The sequence below is a fragment of the Xyrauchen texanus genome, unplaced genomic scaffold (genome assembly GCF_025860055.1).
Source record: "Xyrauchen texanus isolate HMW12.3.18 unplaced genomic scaffold, RBS_HiC_50CHRs HiC_scaffold_570, whole genome shotgun sequence".
NCBI classification, from domain to species: Eukaryota; Metazoa; Chordata; class Actinopteri; order Cypriniformes; family Catostomidae; genus Xyrauchen; species Xyrauchen texanus.
This window is the reverse complement of record NW_026266545.1, coordinates 1-25000: the sequence shown is the minus strand read 5'-3', so window position 1 is coordinate 25000 and position 25000 is coordinate 1. Positions and strand designations below refer to the sequence as shown.

Genomic DNA, 25000 nt, shown 5'->3' with positions numbered 1-25000 from the left:
CTTAAGCTCTGATATTCTATAGAGCTCAGTTGTTTAGACTTCTAGAGATTCAGACCTTATAACTTTTTTCTAGTGACCCATAAACAGAATGCTGTGCATGCTTAAGTAAAAAAAACTTCTCTGGTGGAAGAAATAGAAAAAGAAATTCTCTTACCAGTACATTTGAGTGCCACTACACTGTTAGATGGGCAGTCTGAACTGGAAGGGCAAAACAGAAATGAAAATATATGAATGTTTAAACAAGCTGATTCTTTAAAGACAGCACTTACAAAAAGCATTTAGGACACATTTAAGAATTCTTCAGAAAAATAAATGTAATGTACCTTTTAATCAGAAAACTTCGTGTGGACATATTCAGATTGGAAGAGCTGAGAAAATCTGTCTTAACCATCGTGTTGTCCAGTAATGCTCTTGAGGACATGCTATTGTAGCCTACATAGGTATCGCTGTGAGAGAAGCACATATTTCAGGCCAAATAACAGTTAAAAGGGTCATATCATGAGGAATCAAATGCTCCTTGATATTTTGACATATAGAAGGCCTTTCTACTATAAAACAATACTGTACATTTCAGAACTCATAACATAATCCCCAATGCAATAAAATCATTTATTGAAACCAAGCTACCAAAACTCCTCCTCTACATCTATATATTAGTGATGTCACAAAGGGTACTCATTAATTCATGACCGTCTCTACAGCAAAAACATAATCGCCTACTTTACATCATCGCACCCTTGGCCCTGCCCACTGGGGGGTCAGTTCGTAAAGAGAGAGTAAGAGAGCAGGATATAGGCCTACTGCTCTGCCTCTTGTGTTGGGCATAAACTGCTCAGCAAAATGTTATTTCGACCATCTGTGCTATTTATAATTGTTGATGTATGTAAACACATTCTAGATGGATGTCTATGACCATTTTGATGCATTTCCGGCAATGTGCGCCTCAGTGCAGGATGATACTGGAAAATTAATGTGTGAAATGTTGTGATTGGCTGCATGATGTTAGCCAATCACAACAGTGGGTGTTTACGGAGGCGCTAAGGCCAAATCTGAACGATCAGACAGAGGGTCAGAAAGCGGGTGAAGTGAAGATAATAAAACTATAAGAAAATAGCAGGTCATACGACTCAGTTTTCAAAACTAATATTGAAATCTGCAACAAATGAGTCAAAATATGACTCTCAGTGACAGAAAAGGGTTTCATCCTTTATATGTCTTTGATTAATCTATGAATCTCATTTTACATCAGACTTCGTTAGAGACATAAATCAAGCTAATGTTACCTGCTGTATCCAATCTCCTCACAAGCTTGTCTTCCGAGGTTTTTGTTCCATCCAGAAGAACACACGTTCTCCCACTTGCGGCTCTCATATGAGTACATTTGAAGAATGAAATCTGATCCATACAGACGAACTACAAACAATGAAATACAGTAGTCAAACATTCAACTATACTTTTATGTTAGGGGAGTAAAGACATTACAGAAAATGATAGGTAAAAAGAGAGGGCAATTGGGATTGGCATGAGTTGCGAGCCAGACTTGAACCCACTATACATTTACTAGACCACAGCTCTTATACTAAAGCTTTGTTCGATGCTGGTGTGAAGACTTACAGCAGTGAGCTTCATCTTCTCCTGATGGACAGTCTGGAACGCCGTTACACCACTGTGAGTGGCTGATGCATTGCTGATCTGCTGTACAGCGCCGTTCTTGACAATTGAACATACCTGTCAAAGTCAGTGCATTAGAAAGACAAAGGTACAATGGTGTGGAAAATCACAGTATTTGACATCCAATAAGTGGGATTCGTACCGAAATACCAAAGCAATGCAGCTATAACAACCACGGCAATGACAAGGAGGGTGATGACAGTGCCCACGACATACGGCCATATTCTTTTCCTGGGAACTGCCAGAAAGTCAGAGTGTCACTTTATGAAAATCTGCAACATTATCACAGGGGAAATCGACATGCTGCTTCTGAAAGTTTATGTACCCTTAAATCAACCTAATTCAGTTGAAATATTGACGAGCCCCATCCCTTATCAGACATTTTATGCGTCAATTCAAGCATTAGCACAGTTCTCTCTTGAGCTGCATTCTCCAAAAGAATGGCTCTGGTCATGCGGGAACCAGGAATTAATTGCATTTGCAAAAGCAAGTGGAGGTTGCATGTTTGTTCTAAAATTTTATTTTTACTCCATTGATGGTTAGGTTTAGGGTTGGGGTTGGGAGTATTGTCAATAATATATACTGTACTGCATCATTTAACACTTAAAAATATCACTCTGTGGACATTTCAGTGGGAAACTGGAACTTTCACATACCAATGTGTTCAATAGCACTTCCAGTTTCAGACACTGGGGGCAGCAATTCAAAGTTTGGTAAGCACAGACCAATTTCAGCAGCAAAACTTTCAACCTACTGTCTGAAATTTGAAACTTAGAACATGAAAAGTTTTGGAAGAAAAATTGAGTACCTTTGTTAACGACATGGTGGAATCCAGGTGTTGTAGTGGAGTGGGTCTTTACAGGTCCTTTTTGAGGTATATACTGATTTAGGCTCTGAGCAGGTGAGTACCTGTCTGATGGATTTGAGGGAGAGGTATTCTGGTATTGAGGAGGTAAATCAGATGAAGGGGCATATTGAGGAGGCCGCTGTTCCTCGTGTTGGAACCCATAGTTCACATGAGCAACATTGTCATAGATCTGAAAGAAATTAGCAGGGTTTGGTTTGTTTCTCAGGTTGCCAACATGCCAACATGACACAGCATTTGCAATCAATTTTACTCCAAAATGTAATGTAAATATGAATTGAACTCGATATTCGATGGGAATTTTATTTTTTTTAGATCAGGACTTAATTTTAACCATTAGGAATTAATTGGATTATGATAAGTGGCCATTCTATTCTAGAATGGAGTTGCGGAGGACAACTCACGCCTTTGGCATCAACTTTTGAATAGGCTTTTTGACTAGGAAGTGGAGGCTGAAGGTCAAATTCCCTCTTCAGAGTACCTCTATGTATCTCAATAGTAATGCTTATTTTTAAAATCTACAAACTACATTTTGTGTTCAATTCACTCCCATTTAAATGCATCAGAACGCCAGAGACCGGAAATGCAAGCTTATGCAAATAAATATTGGGTTTTGCAGTGGACGAAAGTTTAAGTTTGATGAACTCTGATGGGCGAATCCATATGACAAGAGGATCCATGACCATCAGGGGATCGAAACATCACTTGCTCACCTCTTGGCTCAATACAAATACAGTATATTAGGCGATATATATGGTATATTATGCAAATACAACACATTTTGACATTTTGAATACCAGTATAATATTATTTGGTAATTGTGATCTATTATTAGATTATTTCATTAATCAGAAGTCCTACTGCCTGACATCATATCCTGATCCACGATCAAGTTTACAAAACAATTTACTTGGTCAAAGCCTAGTGTGACCGCCACTATACTGTCACTCTACAGAATTGCATTTCTGACTGTAAATAGTCTTAGAGCTTTCAAGCTACATGCCCCAAACTCTGCAGAGTTCTTCAGAATGGTTGTGCTAAAGATGCCTCCATTTAAATCTCTGCGCTCTTAAAGGGCACCTTTACATTTGTGATCAAAAGGGGAAGGGGCTTGCACCCTTGTAACTCCTGTTCTGTGCACGTCAATGATCCAATATCCCACAAAATTCCATAGACATAAGCCACGTCCACATTAATTTGATTAAGTTTAAAAACCTTCGTTTTTTTGTTTCCTTATGCCATCGTTTTCCAAAGTATTCCTTCATGGAGAGCTTTTTCAAAATGCTAAGATTTGGTAGAAAATATTGTTAATCAGACAAGACTTCGACTTAAAGTTAAACGTTTAAACTTAAAAGTTTCTCTCAACAAACGTAACCCATTTAAAGTTTACTTTTATTGTCGTAACCTTTATTACATTAATGTTAACCAACGTTCAACTATTGCATTGATTATTTTAGAAAGACTGCATTACACTGCTTAAATAACTATTTGGTTATTGGTTAACATTAACCATAATAGCCTGCATGGCCTCAGTGACATAATCTGAAAAGTCGTTTTAAACATTAAACTTGTTTTAATGAAAGCAATAACTTTTTCCTTTGTTCAGGGTTGAATTGTGCACAATAAAACTATAGGAACGTTTATTGTAAAAAATAAATTGGGTCTGATTTAATTTCTTGTTGTCTTTCAAGCAGAATTGTTCTGGCCAGGATTATAAAGCTTCCAGTTGCTCATTCAGCAAATACTTCCTTATGATAATGACTTGCGAAACAGAACACTGCTGCCTCACACCAAACAGAAACTCATTAAACAATGTCACATGGTCAAACACAGGTATCAGGCCATCAGCAGTTCTGTCGATAATACATTTAAATGTTATCTTAGTTCTTCACAGTGTAATGTGACAATCTGATGGCCGTAAGTGACTTTTCTCTGTTTTTAAAGATCAAATGACCCAGCTGATGAATCATTCATGAAGTGTTCAGTTTGTCATCTTCAGGTTGGTAAATGCTTTATAAATAGATTGCATTTCTCTGAAACTATTCGTGTGGTGATCGACAGACAGTATCCGACAACTGGTTCATAAAATCAATGAAAATCGATTTAATTGGTGACTATGACAGTGATAAATAGTAACTCTAGTTCCTATACATTAACATTAGTTGAAGCATTTGAAAATCTTGGTTAATGTTAATTTATCAATGTATTATTGTTCATTGTGTATTCGTGTTCATAATGCATAAACTATTGTTAACATAAACACATTTTAATTAAAAAAATGTATGTTGAAATAAAAATTAACCAAGATCAATAAAAGTTGTAGAAGTATTGTTCAATGTAAGTTCACAGGAACTGTTGGGTTAATTAATGTTACACAGTGTTAACATATACAACCTTCTTGAAAAGTGTTAACGGATAAACATGGTCAGAAAGATGGATGGAGCAGAAAAACAACTGGATAAAGTTATTACCGCATTGCTATTCATCTTCTGCCCTCAATTTCTTGAACACCTGAAGTTCTGTAGACTGAACATACAGTAAAATAAGCATTATTAGACTAGTTTACAGTAAATCACAAACACGCACACACAGACACATATTAAAACTCCCTGAAAATTGACATACATAGCCTAAAGTAGACATATTATACTGTATAATATGTATTACATTGATGTGTATATATTTATTTCTCTCTCTCTCTCTCTCTCTCGCTATATATATATATATATATATATATATATATATATATATATATATATATATATATAATATGTATTTCTGTTCAAACTTACCTCACAGAACCCTTTTCCTTGTATTTGAGTGTTAGCGGAGTGTCTTCCTCTCGGTCTGCTCTCTGTACATGTAATGAGCAGCCAGTGCTATTCCTTTGCTTGTTGAACTGGCTGAAACTTTTCCGGTCAGGTGAATGTAAATATGCAAATATATAGTATCACCTGGTGACCTGCACTTCAGAATTTATTACTTTGGGTAATTGATAACCTGAATTTAATGTTCTCATCCAGATCATATGTATCACATATGGCATTGACATTTCCTAACAAATAAGGTGTGATGTAAACAGAAATTCTGTAGCAGTGGAATGGAAATCAGCCAAACTTTATTCCTCTTGAGAAGAGAACAAGCTTCCTCATTGCCGATTCGTATCATGAGAAAGTTTTGATAATCAAATAGAGATATGATATTACTGTATATGAGAGATGCATTTTGTGTTTGTTATTTAAATAAACATTGTTTTGTTATTTGGTGCCTGCATATAAAAACATGCTTTTTGTCAACTTCCCTGTTACTAAAATAAAGGTTTTTTTAAAGTCACCTTTTAAAATATATGAATATCATTGCATTAGATAAGAAAATATCAAACAAATTGACATTCATTATAAACTAATACACCACAAACACACTTTTCAAGCAAAACATTTCACAAAACTAAGTTTAAGTTTTTAAATGATATATATATATATATATATATATATATATATATATATATATATATATATATATATATATATATATATATTGTTCATAATTAATCAAATATATTAGGACACATTCTGGTTGTCAAACTTTGTGGAACATTTCCATAGTTTATTTAATGAACTATACTTTGTCTTGTCATGCAATACATGGATTTTTAGGTTTGACTTAAAGGAATGTTCTGCTTGACTGCATTTATGGCATAATGTTGATTATCACACAAAATTATTGAAAATTGTCCCAAATTTATCATAAAAAAAAGCAAAAACCAGGGTTAAAATGAGGCACTTACAATGGAAGTGAATGGAACGTTAAAATACCACCTGCTACAAAAGCATACAAGACTTAAACAATACGCATGTTAACATGATTTTAGTGTGATAAATCACGTAATAACATTTTTAATATATACAAGTTATATCCAATTTTGCAACTCTGGTGCCATAAACCCAAAATGACCTAAAAAACGCAATTTAAACAACTTTACAGCTCAGAAAATACACACAAAAAAATAACCCCATTCACTTCCATTACAAGTGCCTCACTGTAACCCAGATGTTTTTCTTTTTTTTTTTTTTTTAAGAAACTAGTCTAAAAAAATATATTTTGTATTAATCAACATTATGCCACAAATGCTATAGATTGAGCTTAAATTGTATTGAACCCAGAATATTCCTTTAATACTTTTTTTTTTTGATGGTATTTAAATCTCACTTTAAGTCACTGCAAATAACACATTAAACACTCTCCCCCATTTGTGTCAACAGATACGACCTCTGCAGACCTTTTTACCTTGTGTACCAGAGTGAGAGAGTTAAAAAAATAAACAGAATTATTTTACACAGGAGTGTCATTGTTTTAAAAAAAGCTTCAGAACCATTCAAATATGACAGTTTTGTACTACAAGGAAGGCATACAGATGCAAAGCAAGGACAATCAAGCATCTGCACAGATTAAAACAAATCCACAAAAGCCAGGAAAGAGGAGACATGCATTAAAAGTTTCCTTAGTATTTTTCAACCACAATAACAACACCAGCCATAAACTCCAGGAAATGATTTGACATATTACCTGGAATCACCTGAATAATCAAAAGGTATAAAACCATTAAAGAAACTTCCTGTGACTGAGGCGTTATCTCTTATCAAATGTTATTTGACTTCCAGTTTAATTTCTCAACAAGCTGTTCACACAAGGAGTTAAACAGCATCAGCCCAAATAAAATGTATCTATTTTTCCCAAACTAAGCTCAGGGGTCAATGGTGACCCTGCTGTTACTCAGTAACTGAGTCATTTGGGCGAAATTTGGCATCCATGTCATTGCGAGCGTTTCCACAATGTTGAGTTAATATTTGGCTTGTTGTTCAACACTGTGATGTAGAAACACAATAGCCTTTTAATGATATAAGGAAGAAACTGAAAATTAGAAACTGTTATGAGACAAGTGTGATGTTGGGCAATGACGATGGTCTATGCAAGTGGTGAATTATTTATAGATATCTGAAAAATAACCTGCTCAGTCAGGATGACTAGAAGAACTGTTCCCTTTCTCTTGCAGAAATCCAGCTTTCACCACAGAGAAATGTAAACACAGCTATTGCTTGTTACACAGTTAACAGAGGTGCTGTAACTTAACTTAAGGAATAGTTCTTAAAGAAATGTTTGAACTTTTTTTTAAATATATTATTATTGTTGTTCCAAAGATGTCATCTTTCTTCTGTGGAACACAAAAAAAGACACGTTTTATATAATGTTCCTTATCCATCAGGGAACGTGGATGGGGGATGCCATGCTCCAAAAAGGCTAATAAAAGCATCAGAAAAGTAGTCTTCACATACTAGCTTCATTAGAGGGACAGATCAAAATGTTAGTCTTTATTAACTGAAAATCTTGCCCTCTGATCTCAGTAGCACATCCATTTAGTTTAGTAATATTTTGAGCTTGACAGCACATGCGGCCATAACTTTTATTGTATGGAATAGAGTATATACTGTGCCTAACATCTCCTTTTGTGTTCCATAGGTGCATAAGTCTTATGGAACAACATGAAAAAATCAATGTTGAGAGTGACTAAATCATGTAAGAATGTTAATTTTTAGGTAACTATTCCTTTAATGATCTCTGATGAAGTGCTAGAAATTTTGGCCTATAGAAACATTATTCGTAACATAAGTGTTTACATGCACACAATACACTGATAACTAAAAAAATCTGCTCATCCAAAAATCCACAACTCAAAAAATAAAACGTTTACTTGAGATGTGAAATAATCAGGTTATTCTCTGTTTTTGACGTCAAAACATTAACACTAATGCATGCAACACTTGCACACATTGAATAAGCTGACAAGAATGCCAGTTATGCAACATCAAATCAGGGTAATAGGCAAAAATCTACCCGTGTCGATCATTTATTGCTTAAATTGCGGCATTTAAAAAATAAATGTAATTTAAGGCTTTTTAAGACCTGAACAAATCAAATCTATACCACAAGGTCACACCAATACACAATATTACTATAAATCCTGTATCACTTTGAAGCACGCAGCACAGGCAGACTAAGTAGTTATGTAATTAAATCGTAGCCTTTTGTGGTTTAATAATAACAGTAGGCCATATCGTGATTCCTATCTTTCTGTCCTTAAATCTGAAGACCTCTTTAAATAATTAAGAATTTTATTATATCATTTAAGATTTTTAAGACTTTTTATGACCTTCAATCTTAGAAAAATGAAAGACATTTTAAGACTTTTTAAGTACCCGCGGTCACCCTGAAAAGAATGATTCTTAAGTCTTATTATTAATAACGAATTTTAAGCATCTCAATTTTAAAGACTCATCAGCTTGGTTTTTAGTATAATAAATCATGTTCAACAGCAACAAAACAATCAACAATCTCTTTTATTTCAGTTACAGATTTTAACAATCTAAACCCTTTCATCAAAACAAAACTATGAAAAATAAATGTTTGGAATAAATACTTCTATTTGAGAACACTACATGTCCAGTGATCACTGAGTGAGCCTCAAAAAATTAGTCTTTAGTGAAAAACAGGAGTGACCATGAATGGAGAGAACAAGAGCTCACAGTAAGGCTATAGGCATGGAGATACTTATGGTGTAGTCTAAGAATTGCTACATCATACATTCTGTTAACGTCATGAGATTAACAGTCCTAATATTTCTGGATCAGAATAGAAGAGGCGCCGCCGCCTCCGTTGCAGATTCCAGCAAGTCCATACTGCCCTGATTTTAGATTATGCACCATGTGTCCTACGATTCTTGCCCCCGACATCCTAGAAAATGACAGCATCAGCACATGAATCAAAAGTGCAAACGATATTATAGTTTGTCAATGTAATCAACAGTGATGCATTAGAAGAATGTTGCTTGTATTACCCAATTGGATGTCCGAGGGAGACTGCTCCGCCATTGATATTGACTCTGTTGGGGTCGATGTCTAACATCTTGATGTTGGCCAGAACCACGACACTAAAGGCTTCATTGATCTCCCACATGGCAATGTCTTCTTTCTGCACACCTGCTGCCTTCAGGACCTGCGCAAAACAGACATTAATACAGTAAACCACTTCAGAAACACTTCAGCTTAGCAATAAACACACAAACATAAGCTCACCTTGGGGACGGCAAAGGCTGGAGCGATAGGGAAATCGATTGGGGCGACGGCGGCATCAGCAAAAGCTGGAAATTGAGATAAAAAGGTGATCTAGGGGTGTAAAAAAGCAAACATGCTTTGCTAGAAAAATAGACCCAATATGGCTTGCTTTAAACACAGGACACTACATTCACACTGTGAATGCCACTGCCACATTGAGGAGTAGCTATCTACGAGTAGTGACACAAACTTACTATAACTGTTTTTTATATTATAAACAAGGGAGTTGAAATACATTTTTGTGTTATTCAACATTATGCCACAAATGCTGTTGATTGAGCTTAACTTGTATTGAACCAAGAACTTTATGGTCCTAAATGGCTTATTTCTTTTCTTTGGTTTTAGGTTTCAGGTTATGTGAGATTCATCCATTCAGAAAATATTCGTCCTTAAATAGCTTCAGTAGTTAGCTATCAAAAATACAGTTTGACCACAGAGCAGAGTGAAAGGAATAGTTTACCCAAAAATGACACAATGAACAATTCTCTCATCATTTACTCACCCTCATGCCATCCCAGATGTGTATGACTTTCTTTCTTCTGCAGAACACAAAGATTTTTAGAAAAATATTTCAGCTCTGTTGGTCCATTCAATCCAAATTAATGGTGGCCAGAAATGTGAAGCTCCAAAAAGCACATAAACGAAATATCCTAGTAATCCATACTACTCCAGTGGTAAAATCCATGTCTTCTGAAGAAGGTGAAAACAGACTATTTCGAAGTGACGGGTCACTTATATTAAATGGAATGGGAGAAATTGGAACACCCAACAGTTAACAGATCTAGAAAGGAAGTCCTGCCTTTCAGGTGAAAGAGCCAATCACTTTTTAGATACAGACATCAATCAACTCAAAAACACATGCAAATTAGCTATACAAGCCGGGAAAATTGAATTTTTGTGTAATCTGTGGTAAAGAAACACAATTTATGATACTTGTGTTGTCAGATGATTTGAAATATATTCTTCGATCGTATTCTTGACCAACCATTTTGGAGATTTCAGTCTTTCACCATTCAAGTAGACAGAATCACTTATATGCCAATTGTTTACATAGAAAAGAGCTGCCCAGGAGCGTTCCAAAGATGGCCACCGACTTGCTAAAAAGTCTTTGGTGAGAAACAGATCAATATTTAAGTAATTTTTTACTATAAATTGTAAATTTCACATATTTCTTTTATTTTTGGCACCACCTACTGGGCAGGGAGGATAATTTATAGTAAAAAAATGATCTGTTGATCTGTTACTCACCCACACCTATCATAGCGCTTCTGAAGACATTGATGTAACCACTGGAGTTATATGGACTACTTTTACGCTGGCTTTATGTGCTTTTTTGAGCTTCAAAGTTCTGAACATCATTCACTTGCACTAAACGTTCCAACGGAGCAGAGATGCTCTTCTAGAAATCTCTGTTTATGTTCTGCAGAAGAAAGAAACTCATACACATCTGGGATGGCATAAGAGTGAGTAAATGATGAGAGAATTTTCATTTTTGGGTGAACAATTCTGAGGTTAAAACTTCTGGCAGATGTACCTGATGTAACTTAAGCTAACAGCTAAAGCAACCATTATAAATACAATCTGAAATGAACTGCATAAGCCATAAAATTGTTTAAATGGGTCTGAATCGCCTCACCAGCAATCCTTGCGAGTGGTGTTAAGTTTAGCCTCTTTGCTGCATCCGCTGTCATTAGCACGAGTGCAGCTGCACCATCGTTTAGTGTGCTAGAATTAGCGGCCGTCACAGTGCCTGCAAACACATGAACCCATTAACTAGCTTGAATCATATTTGAACTTGTAGTTATTTCCAACTTAGAATAACAAACAGTTTAATAAAGTGGTAAGCATGTACCATTCTCTTTCTGGAACACAGTCTTCAGTTTGGGGACTTTGCTGAAGTCGACCTTTCTATACTCTTCATCTTCCTTCACAACAATGTCTGGTTTCCCTGTGAAGAAAGAGAAAGATGACTCAATGGACACACAGGCATTATTTTTTATTTTTTTAAACCTTCCGATCAACCTTTTTACATTTTATTAAACCATTTTAACGGTTTTCATATGTGAAAGTGAAACTAAACAGTCAACACATGTGACTTTCAGATGTAAAAGTGAAAGTAGAGATTTAGACTTAAAAAAGGACTTAAATTTGTATTTGTTTCTCATCCACAACTGTTATATCGCGTTTGAAGATAAGGATTTTACCACTGGAGTCTTATGGATTACGTTTTCCTTTATGTGATTTTTGGAGCTACAAATGTCTGGTCACCATTCACTTGCATTGTATGGACCTACAGAGCTGAGATATTTACATTTACATTTATGCATTTGGCAGACGCTTTTATCCAAAGTGACTTACAGTGCTCTTATTACAGGGACAATCCCCCCAGAGCAACCTGGAGTTAAGTGCCTTGCTCAAGGACACAATGGTGGTGGCTGTGGGGCTCGAACCAGCGACCTTCTGATTAACAGTTATGTGCTTTAGCCCACTACGCCACCACCACTCCAGGTAAAGATATTCTTCTAAATCTTTGTTTGTGTTCTGCTGAAGAAAGAAAGTCATACACATCTGGGATGGCATGAGGGTGAGTAAATGATGAGAGGATTTTCATTTTTGGGTGAACTATCCATTTAAACCACACTTAAAAATGTTTTACATTTCATTGGATAAGATGACAAAATTTAGTAAATTAAAGTGTGTTAGTTCTTTATTTATTAAAAATTGCACAAATTCTAATTGATGTAATACTCTACACAAAAATAAAATTGCAAATACATCCACATATTTTTTAAGTGTAGCTTAAGTGTCCAAATAATTTTTGGGGCCAATGTACATCCTAATTCAATTATTTCAAATGATATATTTTTGCTTATAATGAGGGAGGCCTGTAAGTCTTTGTTTGACATGGAATCAAATGGCTACAGCAGAGAAACCAACCTCTCTGAGGGATGCTAACAGAAACTATTTCCTTGGCCAGGATACCAGACTCCCATGCTGCTTTGCTGCGGCTGTAAGAGTTAATGGCAAACGCGTCCTGCTCCTCTCTGGAGATGCAGCTGTTTTTGGCTGTGTTTTCGGCACAGTTTCCCTAAGAATTGGGAAATAAGGGTTTTACACAATCATGGTTTCTCCAGAGATGCCTTGCATTTCACTACTATTTGTTGTACAATGTTTCTATGCTACCACAGAAGCTTTATTCATTTCCTTTTGTCTGTGAATCCTTTTCACCCTTGTATTTGTAAATGAAATTTAGTGAGAGATTGGATTCATACTCTAAAAGTGGTTAACGTAAAATCATTATTGTATCATTAATAATGTTTTTTTTTCACCATCAAGCTATTTATCTAGATATTATTTTTGTTAATATTATTATTAACTACATTGTATGTTACATTTACATTTATGCATTTGGAAGACGCTTTTATCCAAAGTGACTTACAGAGCACTTATTACAGGGACAATCCCCCCGGAGCAACCTGGTGTTAAGTGCCTTGCTCAAGGACACAATGGTGGTGGCGGTGGGGATCGGACCAACAACCTTCTGATTACCAGTTATGTGCTTTAGCCCACTACACCACCACCACTCCATTTCGTGTTCTCTCAGACCTGATTAACTTAAACATATAACATCAATCTCTCCTGCACTTTTGTCTCCTAGCAGGTGAGGAAGCTTTTCAAACAGAGAGATACATCAGTGGGATTAACCGATGGGCAGGTAAGTAGGCTATAGCACAGTGAGTGACAGTGCTAATTACAAGGAAAATATATTTTGAACAAAAGGACAGAACGGTCACGTAATTTAGCAAGCATGACACCAAACTGCTACGGAGTATGAGAAGCAAATGCCCGTTTGTGCCAGTTTATGGTGCGAGCATTTGCCACTGACCCTGCAACATCTGCACATCTGGAAGTAGGCCTATAGGCTATGAGATGTTATTAATAAAAGAACAAGATCTATTTGCTGGAGCATTTTTTGCCCCCATATTTTGAATTTAGGGGGCATTTTTGCCCAGAGCCCCTGTTCATTTCCGACCCTGGATGGAGAGATAGCAATGAGAGATGTAACAGGTGTTTGAGTGTCTCTCTTCACCATGCAGCTGGTACACAAAGCATTGTTGGAATTTCTGCCTTTCTTGTAAAATGTGCTGCATTATGACTGATGATGGAGCGCAAAAATATGAAAGGCGTCAAAACTATAGATTGCTTCAACGTCACGTGCTTGCATTGTTAACAAATTGTTTTAATAGTTTTATCGCATCACTCGCTAACGGAGACGCAGTATAACACCATTTGTATGTCGAATTAACAGGTTTAGAAAAGTGTATACATCAGTAACATCTTAAGTTTAGTAACTATCCGACAAAGCGTTCCCTCACTGCACATGCTCACACTAAACTCAAGCGAATAAATATATGAACATGGAACTTGTGGGAATTATTAAAATGCACTATACACGAAGGCCCTGAGTAAGCTATGCAAAGTTTAGATCTCTTTCTTAGGATCTTCCTGGAGAATCATAAAAGTAATTACCATGTGGAATTTGTTATAGACATCTGTCAATCCATCCTTTACAATCAGATCCTCCATCTTCACTCCTCCATAAGGAGGCGTTTCTCTGGCCATAACATAGGGAACCTGAGACATGCTCTCCATTCCACCAGCAACCATGACATCCTGAAGAAATAGAGATTTACCAACTTTGCTTCATACTGTAATCAGGCATATAAAAATATATAAGTAGTTTGAGGGTGTAGGGAGACTTGACTCTGATCACCTGATGTCCACACATGAGACTTTGAGCGGCCATCATGATGGACTTCATCCCAGAGGCACAGACTTTGTTGATCGTCGTTGCTGGAGTGGACAGTGAGAGGCCTACAAGAGGAAGACATAAACATAACGTGCACTAAGCAGCATACCTGAAACTCTTTTGATCTACAAATTGCTTCAAAGCAGCGTTACAGAAGGTCATGCCTTAATGGCCCCAGTGAACAGTGTAAAGAAAATCATGCCATAATGTCTTTAAGCCACCAGTGAGCAAGCCAAAGGCAATTGTGGCAAGGAAAAATCTCCATAAGATGTTAGTTATTGAGAAGAAAAATCTTCGAGCAGAACCAAACTCAGCTGGGGTAGTCAGTCCTTCTCTGGTCCTCCTCTGGCTTATTCTTGTTAGCTACAAGATACATTACCTGCAATGTTGTTTCAATGTGCATAATATTTTCTGAGACACAGTACTGCACTTCATTTTACAATGTCAAGCTCACCTGCGCCCAGAAGAGCTTGCCGGGTTGGTGCTTGTCCTTCACCTGCCTGCAACACATTGCCCATGTACACTTCCTTCACCTCCTCCACAGGGATTCCTGACATGGGTGAAGGACACACACATTTCCACACATAAGGCCTCTTATCCGAGATGGTCAGAACAACAACAAAAAAATCATACAGTGGCCCCAAATTAATAACCAGGAATGATTGTATTCTCAACTTATGTATTCATTTGACATGTGTGGCCTATTACTAAAGTTTATTCATCCACTAACATTATCTTAGGACCAGGTGGTTAGAAAATGTAATTTAAAAACAGCTAATAAAAGTAAAGTTTATTCTGGAAAAAAAGAAAAAAGTCAAGCATCATTTGTTTATAGATGCCACTGTAACAAACCAGCTACTCTGTGGACATTTCAAGCCGTACAACCTCACCAACATGTATTTCACATCCAGATTCAACAAAACCTCTCTCTCAGACCAGTTCTCTACCTGCTCGCTCAATGGCTCCTTTTATGGCTATGGATCCCAGCTTGGTCGCAGGAACGGTGGAGAGGCTTCCTTTAAAAGACCCCATTGGGGTTCTGACAGCACTGACAATGACAACTTCCTGTCCAGAGAAGAGAGAGGAAGACAGCATTGCTCTAATGCACGCCTAACAGAAACCGCTCTAGATCTATGCACATAATACTCTACTCACATTTAGAGATGGTCGTGTGGTGTAGGTCCTGCACAGATATTTATGTGTCTGCAAGGGCAGATTCAAAAATTGGTTTACTGGTATAAACATTGGCTGTTAATATGTAAACGCGTTATAAAGTAGTTTATATTCTGAACAGCTATACAAACATGTATTTAAGTCTAATGCAAGGTCTTTAAAAGGTAAACAATAAAACAGGCCTGCAACAAAACTGCAACCTGTGCTGTCACTCTATGATCCAATGAAATAGTACGAAGCAAAGTTCAACTATCGATTTGCCTTTGTTTTGTTAAATCTCACCAGATGTCTGCACAGATGTGTGCGCGTGCTGTAGAGGGCACAGGATGACATAATCGCGATGGAAAACCGTAGACACCGTAGGACAAATATCACCTTCAACCCTCGGATCGAGTGGAGTGCTTGCAGCGAACAACCAATCACAGCGAGAGGTGTATCTGCATCACGTGTTTGCGCCTTAATGCATTATGGGTAATGTAGTTTATATCGTAATCGAAAGAAAAATTGGAAACGTGGAACATAGGCAGCCACTTTTCGCTCCCTCAAAATGATTTTCACAGACATTCTCTATACCTTTATAATATCAGATCGAAAACAATTTTAAGGGAAAAAATACTCCTCAATAAAACATTAATACATGAACAAAATATAACAGTTTATTTCTGATAATAGATCGTAACGGTCTGGTTTTGAAAGTAAAAATCCAAATAACTTTCTCCATAGGCAAATTGATTTATAACTTATAAACGTTTCAAGACAACCCTGTTGTGAGCTCCAAAGTTGTATCAATTATATGCTTCTGTTGAAGCCATCAGTCCACCTTTATTTCAACTTTAAAATGCAATTTATTTGTTTATTCTTTTTTGTTATTATTATTGACATTTTTTATTTATTTTATACAAAAAATCATGTTTAATAGTAGAATTTCTTTTTTTTCTTTCTTTTTTTAAACTACAATTCCCATAATTCACTAGAGGAATCAATCAGAGAATTGTGGCCAACAAAACATGCTAAAGGAGCCCAGCAGTGACCACCCACTTTCATGATGCACTGTAAATGATGCTATCGAGTAACATCTCTCTACACTCTCAAACTACTTTTATTTTGGTATATATCTGATTATTTGCAATGTATTTGAAATATATTGTTTCTGCACTTATAATTGACAACTTCAAATAAATAGCCACATTTTTTTCCATTCTTTTTAATTCGATTGTCATTCACAATGCTTCATGGGATTGCAGTTAATTCCTCTTGAAAACAGTAAGTAAACAGTCTTGTACCTTTGTCTTTTTGTCCAATTTTCTGATACTTTTTTGTTTCAAATCAAAGTTTGTAATGTTGTGATTCACGTCGGAGTTGGATGGTTTGGTTCATGGCTTAGAACTCTTTTATGAAGTCCATATGGAAAAATTTATTGGAAAAATACTTTCAGAACCAAGACGGCTAAAAAAGTGGGTGAGCACTGTTGCGCTCTTTAGTTTAATTTAGTTTAGTTTAAATTAAATGCATTGGTGTTTGTATTTTTTGCCTTTTATGTCAGGATCTGAGTCAGGTTTTGTCAAAAAAACATTTTTATTAATTTGTGAGAATGTTTCATACATTTTGGTATTCTTGTCTAGACTAAATAAAAAAAAAATAGAGGTTCTTTATTAGAAAGCATGTAAAGGAAACATTTTCACAAATGTTTAGTAACAATCCAGCCATCCATAATTCAACAGAACACGGTTCTTTCTTTTTGAGCTGAAGTCATACTCAGTTTGCTGTGCACCATTTGAGAAATACAGGTAACCTAAAGAGAAGGTAGCAAAAAAACACAAGCATTAATTCACTAAAATTCCTAAATCTTTGCGAAATATTACTGTTTTTGCTTTGCCATTTTCAAACTCACCACTGTTTTCAAAAGCAGCATCCACCCTTGACCCAATGTCAGGGATATTATGCCGAATAGTTTTAGGAAAGCCTGCGTCCATTTGAGCTGTCCTTTCATTGAAGCTGCACCAGTATTTAAATGTGTCAATTTTAACGTTATATTGACAACAAATTATATGGTATAAATAAGACAAATCTGAATATTTCTTCTCTTTTTTTCTCACCTCCAATATTTACTTCCAACAAAGAACAAAGTGCGGCCAGTCGATGCCACATATACAGCTGCATCAATCTTTTTAACAATAGAAGGGAACCCGAATTTGGATATGGGTTTGGGATATCCAGTCAAAGTAGTGCTGCCTCTTATGGCCCAGTACTGCTGACCTGTATAGGGATGACCACACAATTGTATTTTGAGTCTTTTAGGCACACATAATCTATATATATAAGTGCTATCTTATGTTATCAAAAGGAGTGATGGACCATACAGCCAGTGAATTCACCTTTGAAGAGGAAGGTTGTATCTTTGGACTTGAACTCATAAGCAGCATCAACAGAATCAATGGACGGCCATGTAGATTTTATTTTATGTGTTGAAAGTCCACTGTAGAAGCCCTTTTTCCAGTAATGCCTGATGCAAAAAGACACTAAATTAAAAGTTGATCAAGGAAACATTGTATGTTAAGACTTGAATTTCATGTAAAATTTATTTTTTATGTTATTTTTCACAGTTATTATTTATTTATTTATTTTGCAGATGCTATTATCTAAAGCGAATGGACTACATTAGATGCATTCAAGGTATATATTTTTATCACTGTACAGTAAATTCTCTGTTGGATTCGAACCCATGCCATTGGCATTGCCATGCTTTACATATAGTATTTCAATTTGATTCAAAAAATGTTTGACTCCTATCACATTAATATTCATTAACGGAATTTAAAATATATCTTCTTTATTATTATTCTATAATATATATATATATATATATTCTATTTACTCTTACTCATTTTTGAAGAAGTACAGTTCTCCACGAATGCTGGTTGCTGCATCAAACACCAGATCACGTTTACATGGTTCTGGTGGGCTCGGTCTTGGATCTGGTTTTGGCTCAGGCATTGGGTCAGGCTTAAACGTAGGTGTTCGAACACCTTGAACATTATACAAAAAGGGGGGAAATACATATTTATTTGCAATTATATAATTGACAATGAACACCTGTGACCAGATATATGATCTATTATCTTTCATAAATGATGTTGTACTACATCTAATGAACCCAATAATGTAAAATAAAATAAAACAAATAAATAACTAAACATTTACCATACAAGGCCTGGACCCCAAGTCGGTCATCCCAGGGCAGTTTATAGCCATTCGTGTTGATGTATTGGTAAGTTGGATACATGAGAGCCGATTGGTCTTGGGAGTGATCTAGTCCCAGCGCATGGCCAAATTCATGAGCAGCCACCAAAAGCAGATTCACACCTATATCAGATTTATAAAGTTTAATAAAACTCACTGTCATACTGTAAGAAAGAAAAAAAGATCGACATACTGCAAGAATACCACCCCTATGTTATGTGTGTTTTCACCTTGTGGTTTTAGGGTCCATTTCTCATCCTCATCAAAGTGTGTGTCTCCTCCCTGTTCTGGTCCGGGAGAGTTGGCATGGGCCAAAACCCCATTAGGTCCATCAAACGGGTAAAAATCTCCATGATCTAAAAGGAAACACATTGTTTTTGGGAATGAGTGCATGCGCGGTGCAAGCATGTGTTTGTATGAAACAAATTAGCTGATGCATCAAACTCACATCCAGCTTTGAAGAGAATCATGATATCAGCTGTGCCGCTGTAGATCTGTTTGAAATCGAGTGGAATAACGTCACTGTAGAGCTCAAAAGCTTTAGCGATCGTGGCGTCCACCTCTCTCTGGCTCAACTGCGATGTGTATTCAGTTATTCTGAGATAAAAATAAATGGATTATAATTACTATATATAATAATAATTCATATATTGGATCCACTCTGAGACACTTAAAAATGAACTAAACAAATTGTCAGGCTCATTTATGACATGTGGAGTCTCTCAATACACATGAAGTGGCTGCTTTTAAAGCTTGAATGATTTCCCATGTATTCTGGGCACTTGTTGCTGGCTTATTGTCTACAAAAGTAATTTTAAGGCTTAAAGCATCTAATTTGTTATATAGGAGCTCTAGATACCTGTATGTCACAACACTCTGCTTCCACTTGGGCTTCCCTTGGAAGTGGCCAAATCTTGCAACATCAGTGACACCACAACGTGGCCGCTTCATCACCTCCAGAGTATTTGTGTCCAGCTTTCCTGTGACTTCAAGCCCAAAAAACTCCTGCATGGCTTTTAGATCCTTCTTAAAATCGGGCAGGTTCACACTTCTGCCGCGGGATTCAGTTGCGTTGGGGTCCCTGTAGAACTGAGACAAATAAGCCTGTGGACAAAGAGAAAGAAAAGTTGCTCCACTGAACAATAATGCACAAAGATCAGATGTGAATTATATTTTTATCGCAGAATACATAAAAGAAGACATATGGGTATTCACCTCTGCTCTTTGATTGTCATTTGACGATGACATTGTGGGAGCAGCATCACAAAGACCCAAGCACACCACTAGTGTCAAGGCAAAGGCTGCCGGGTGCACCATATTTCTCTTCTTCAGCAGGGAAGAAAAGTGATCAGACCTCTGCACACTCTGTTTGTGTCTTTTATAAGGTTTTCTAGTCTAAAAAGGGGCTTGCCAAGTGCTTACCATTTCCAATCAGGATTAAGCAGCCTAATGAGTGGGGGTTAGAGTGGGAAAACAGCTTATTTCAGTGTTCGCCTATGTGTCTAAACATGTTGGAGAGGAGTTTTTGTTTCAGGAGGATTTCAGATTGATCATAGAAGAATTGTCTGTTTCCAAAAAAACAACAACAAAAAAAAAAAAAAAAAACATTTTACGCACACTTTTGATAATGTTGATTAGAGAATGCCAGCCAAGAAATTAAGTGATATGAGCAATTTAATATGAATTACATAGCGTTTTCTCCTGATGTTTAGAGTTTTTCTAAGCCACATACTGTGCTTTGATTAGTGTGTTTTGTAGTGTTATATATATCCGTCTGGTTTATTTTTTCTTGATAAAAATATTTCTCTCTTTAAAAGGTGAAAATGTGTAGTTGTTATATTAAATAACTTTTCTACTCAACCTAACGCTTCCAAATTAGTATTACTTGAATAAAACAAGTTAGACATTTTTACAGCACAGTTTTAGATCTCCAGTTCCCTAAACTCACTGAAACATAAATCTTATAGACCAAATAAATGGCAATATGTAAAAAGTAAAATAAGAAAATAAATCATCTGTACTTGTCACCATAATCTATCTGAACTCATAGCCTGTAGCAGGGTCATTACAGTGTTTTGATTGTTGTTGTTTAATATAACCTCAGGAATGTTCCCCAGGGCACATCAAGCGCAGGCCTACGCACATTTTCCCAGTAGAGATTTTCCTAAATTCTGACATGAATGAAAGATAAAAATAAAAGCAAACCCTGGGGAATTCAAACATGCCCAGAGATGTTACGAAGGGATGTTTGTTCATTCATGTCTGAGGTACCAGTAAGTCACAACAATAGGTTAAGGCAAGACATATAGAAAATCACCCATTTCTCAGAATCTCATATGGAGAAACATTTCATACAATATCAACTTGATATTGATCAAAGTTTTAATTATGTTTTTTTAACCATCTTTTTTTACACTTCTCCACTGTAATACAGTTGGAATGTAACACATTTTTTATAATTACTATAACAATAATAATAAATCCCTTAGTTTTCCATTTGTGTGATTAAAATCGCTTACTAACCCCAATTAGTGTAGTTATATCAAATATTACTTTGTTGTCATGACAACATAATGCCTGTAAAGCCTGTAATCCCATAATTTCCAAAATTAACATATTGTTATAGCCTCTTAAATATATTAGGGACTTTAGTTTAATTAAAAATAGTCAACAATATTAAACCATTCTGTAAATATACATCCTTCTCATTACTATTATTTTTATTAGCTAATACAAAAAATGTTCAATGACAACTTTGAAAAGCAGGTTGAAGAGGTACAAAGAACAATTAATTGGTTTTAAACACTTTATGTGCACATACATTTAAATAAGTGCTTCAGTTTTAAAATACTTCGATTACATTCCACATTATTGGTTTTCAAGGAAGCTGTCCTAACAGGGCAGGAAGTAATTGTTTTTAAGCACACGGAAGAGCCTCCTCCCCCTGCCTCTGAATTCGTACATGTTTGTCCCACTGTAGAGATAAATAAAACCTGGAAGAAGAAAAAAATCAATCAACTTTATTAAACCTAAACACTTTACCTTTAAGATAACTTTGATTTGACTTTGAACTGTTCTACTGTAGATCTAGAGGAAATGTGTGTAAGAAATTACAGAATTCTGCCCTAAAATATGACAACCTGATCTCAGAATGACAGCATCACCTAAATGGCTTGATTATTATAAAATAAACGAATTGTCACACCACTGTTAATCCCATCATGACCAAACAGTCATCAATGGTAGAATGAGTGTGGTAATGGTTGGGCCCCAATAATCTTCTGAGACAATGGAGTGCTTGAGATTCATTAACATAAAGACAATATATTTTAGGGTTCTTAATTTACATGAATAGCACAGATTAATTTGCATTGTGGCCAGCAATCTGTTAAATGGTCTGAGTTTAGCATGTTTGTTGTTCAGTCTGACTACGCTGATTCTAAAGTGCTTTGTGTACTTTGTCACTGTACACTGCAAGAAAGACTTCAGCATCTTCAACTCAAGATCAAGACGCCTGTACTGCCTTTATGTATTTTTTCAAGGGGTTTTAAACACCTACTTCCGAACTGATGGGCTGCGGTAACCTCTCCAATCATCCCTGGAAATCCATTTTCCACTCGTTGAGGATACCCTGGGTCCATCCTCTTTGTTCTCTCATCATAGCTACAAAAATAATAGAAAAATAATTTTACAAAGTGCTCTCAGAGCAGGCAGCAAGGTTTTATTTCCAATTTCAGGGCTTTTATTTGTTTTACATGCAGAACTTGACCCACCTATAGTAATGTCTACCATCAAAGAGCAACGTTTTCCCAGAGTTTTGGTCATGGACGGCAGCACTCAGTCTTATCACAGATGATGGCAGACCCATGATGCTGAGAGTCTTGGGATACCCAGCTATAACACGGTTGCCCAAAAAGGCCCAGACTTGTCTACCTGCAAACAAAGATAGCCCATTAGTGTATAGAATATAGTAAGTATAGATACAAAGATTGTATGTTGTGAAACGGTTTCAGCATTCACAAATTCTTTGAATACATACCTTTGAATAGGAAAACTATTTTCCGCAATGGGCTTTCATAAGCTGCATCTATATTATCTGGGACTTTGGGCCAGAAACTCTTGATTTGTTGTTGCTGAACTCTGCCCTGAGAACTACGCCAGAAGAAACTGCACAGAGAGACATAAAGTCATGAGATGGTTCAATTAAAACAATTTAACAAGTAGGCATCAACATATCCTGGAAAATGTCGATTGTCATTTTTCACATCTAACCTGTCCTTGAAGAACATTGTTTCTCCCCTCATTGTTGTAACTGCATCCAAGATCAGGTTTGAGTCACAAGCGTCAGGAGTCGTGGGTGGTTTTGGATCAGGTTTGTCTGGGGTTCCATCTTTGTTCCGGCCTGACCGAATTACCAGATGGTGAATAAAGGACTGAGTATGTTTGAAAGAAAGACTTTGAATGTATTGTGTGCTTCTTTTAACTTCTGAAGATCATATACTTACCATAGAGAGACTGGATTCCTCTGATGTCATCAGAGGCCAGAGAGAAGGTATTAACATTCCTGAAACTGTACGTGGGATACATCAGAGCCCCGGGAACGTTGGAATGAGAAAGTCCCAAAGAGTGACCAAACTCATGGGCAGCAACCAAGAACAGGACAAACCCTGCAGAAAAAGGACAAAACACAGTTTAGGTGTAGAAACATTTACAGTATGTTCATAAGATGGTTATGCAATATGAATATGTTTAGCAAAAATCACCTCGTGATGAACGGAAGGTGAAAGACTCATCATCATCGAAATGTGCATCTCCGCCAATTCCAGGAGAGGGAGCGAATGCATGAGCCAGAATGCCGCCTGGTCCATCAAATGGGGAATTGTCCCCATGAACTGAAGGAAAGAGTTTAGTTTTCAAAATTTGTTTATAAACAGTATATATGCAGCTATATATATAATATATAAAATATATATTAGTTTTTTTTTATTATTTCCTTAATCACTTGTTCTGTTCTAATGCAGAGTATGTATAAGAGCTTTTATAGTATAGTATACTACATGGACTCATTACCTCAAGGATATTTTTCCACTTATAAAAATGACTTTCATTGGTGTAGCCTATTTTGTGAGGCTAATTTAGTACTTGATTAAATAATTTTTTGACCTAACTAACCCTGGTTGAAATATAACAAGACCATTAACTTTTACTGTATAAGATTTCAGGTTCAAATTTACATGTACGTGTAAGGGAAAGTGTATATATATATTTTAAGATTTTTTTGCTTTCACTAGTTAATATTAAAATACAAATATTCCATGTAGCACCTTAATTAAAATGGTCAAAAACAGCACATGTAAATTAATAATATAAAATTCAAAGATACCGACAAAAAGTAGATAACTACATTGAGGGTATTTAAAAATGTGTATTTTTAAATATACCGTTTAAGACAATCATGAAGTTCTGTTGTATATTCAATTAGGTTATATAACAGTTAAGGTGACATTGAACAATTAGGGTTTTTACAACATAAAATGTAACATAATTTAACATAAAACTATACTATACATTTATTCTTATACAAATGGATAAACTAAAAAACAGTTGAAATAGTAAAATAAATAAACAACAACAATTAATGAAACAATGTATTTTGCATTAAGAAAAGGCTGCATAGGGGCTCAAGTGTGTCACGCTACTGAAAATGTCCCCCAACACTGATAGGCAAACAGAAAGAGATTCAGTAAATGAAACTTACATCTTGTTCTAAAGGAGATCATAATGTCAGCGGTGCCGCTGTTGATACGGGTGAATCTCAGAGGAGTGACTTTGGCCCAGACCAGCAAGGCTTTCTCCATGGATTCATCTACCTCAGCTACTGACAGATCAGGGGTGTAGTTCTCAATCCTGAGGAAATGGAGGGCTGTGGTCTTTGTGTTTCTTTTATTTTTCAATCTGCATTTTTTCTCTTTTTTTTCAGCAATATTATCATACACACCTGTAGGTGAGCTTGTTGGTGCGCCATTTGAAGCCGTCTCCGAACGTGGAGTATGCGGCCACATCTGGTACTCC

General features: G+C 36.1%; 4 protein-coding genes across 4 annotated transcripts; all 4 read right to left on the bottom strand.

The window, feature by feature from the left end:
- Nucleotides 1-78: 78 nt before the first annotated feature.
- On the bottom strand, nucleotides 79-5642 carry LOC127642370 (transmembrane protease serine 2-like). Its single transcript, XM_052124983.1, has 8 exons — nucleotides 5329-5642; nucleotides 5008-5062; nucleotides 2480-2708; nucleotides 1814-1909; nucleotides 1615-1728; nucleotides 1284-1413; nucleotides 324-446; nucleotides 79-198 (listed from the first exon to the last, which is right to left on the bottom strand). Exons 2-8 carry the CDS (start codon nucleotides 5020-5022, stop codon nucleotides 102-104), a joined length of 804 nt encoding a protein of 267 aa, XP_051980943.1. The 5' UTR covers nucleotides 5023-5062; nucleotides 5329-5642; the 3' UTR covers nucleotides 79-101.
- Nucleotides 5643-8913: 3271 nt separating this feature from the next.
- On the bottom strand, nucleotides 8914-16127 carry acat1 (acetyl-CoA acetyltransferase 1). The gene is made up of 12 exons (XM_052124982.1): nucleotides 15971-16127; nucleotides 15671-15718; nucleotides 15463-15580; nucleotides 14970-15065; nucleotides 14480-14580; nucleotides 14236-14379; nucleotides 12643-12793; nucleotides 11558-11653; nucleotides 11342-11455; nucleotides 9667-9731; nucleotides 9429-9586; nucleotides 8914-9325 (listed from the first exon to the last, which is right to left on the bottom strand). The coding sequence occupies exons 1-12, from the start codon at nucleotides 16019-16021 to the stop codon at nucleotides 9205-9207; spliced, it is 1263 nt and encodes a 420-aa protein (XP_051980942.1). The 5' UTR covers nucleotides 16022-16127; the 3' UTR covers nucleotides 8914-9204.
- An 816-nt stretch (nucleotides 16128-16943) lies between these two features.
- mmp30 (matrix metallopeptidase 30) lies at nucleotides 16944-20452 on the bottom strand. The gene is made up of 10 exons (XM_052124984.1): nucleotides 20144-20452; nucleotides 19788-20032; nucleotides 19377-19525; nucleotides 19159-19284; nucleotides 18890-19051; nucleotides 18570-18714; nucleotides 18064-18191; nucleotides 17785-17944; nucleotides 17580-17683; nucleotides 16944-17480 (listed from the first exon to the last, which is right to left on the bottom strand). The coding sequence occupies exons 1-10, from the start codon at nucleotides 20243-20245 to the stop codon at nucleotides 17377-17379; spliced, it is 1425 nt and encodes a 474-aa protein (XP_051980944.1). The 5' UTR covers nucleotides 20246-20452; the 3' UTR covers nucleotides 16944-17376.
- A 314-nt stretch (nucleotides 20453-20766) lies between these two features.
- LOC127642368 (collagenase 3-like) lies at nucleotides 20767-24997 on the bottom strand (the record flags this gene model as incomplete). The annotated part of the gene is made up of 9 exons (XM_052124981.1): nucleotides 20767-21921; nucleotides 22488-22591; nucleotides 22702-22861; nucleotides 22968-23095; nucleotides 23201-23330; nucleotides 23434-23595; nucleotides 23692-23820; nucleotides 24687-24835; nucleotides 24927-24997. Coding segments are annotated over 9 exons (1134 nt in total), but the record flags the coding sequence as incomplete, so codon positions are not given.
- Between the last annotated feature and the right edge of the window lie 3 nt (nucleotides 24998-25000).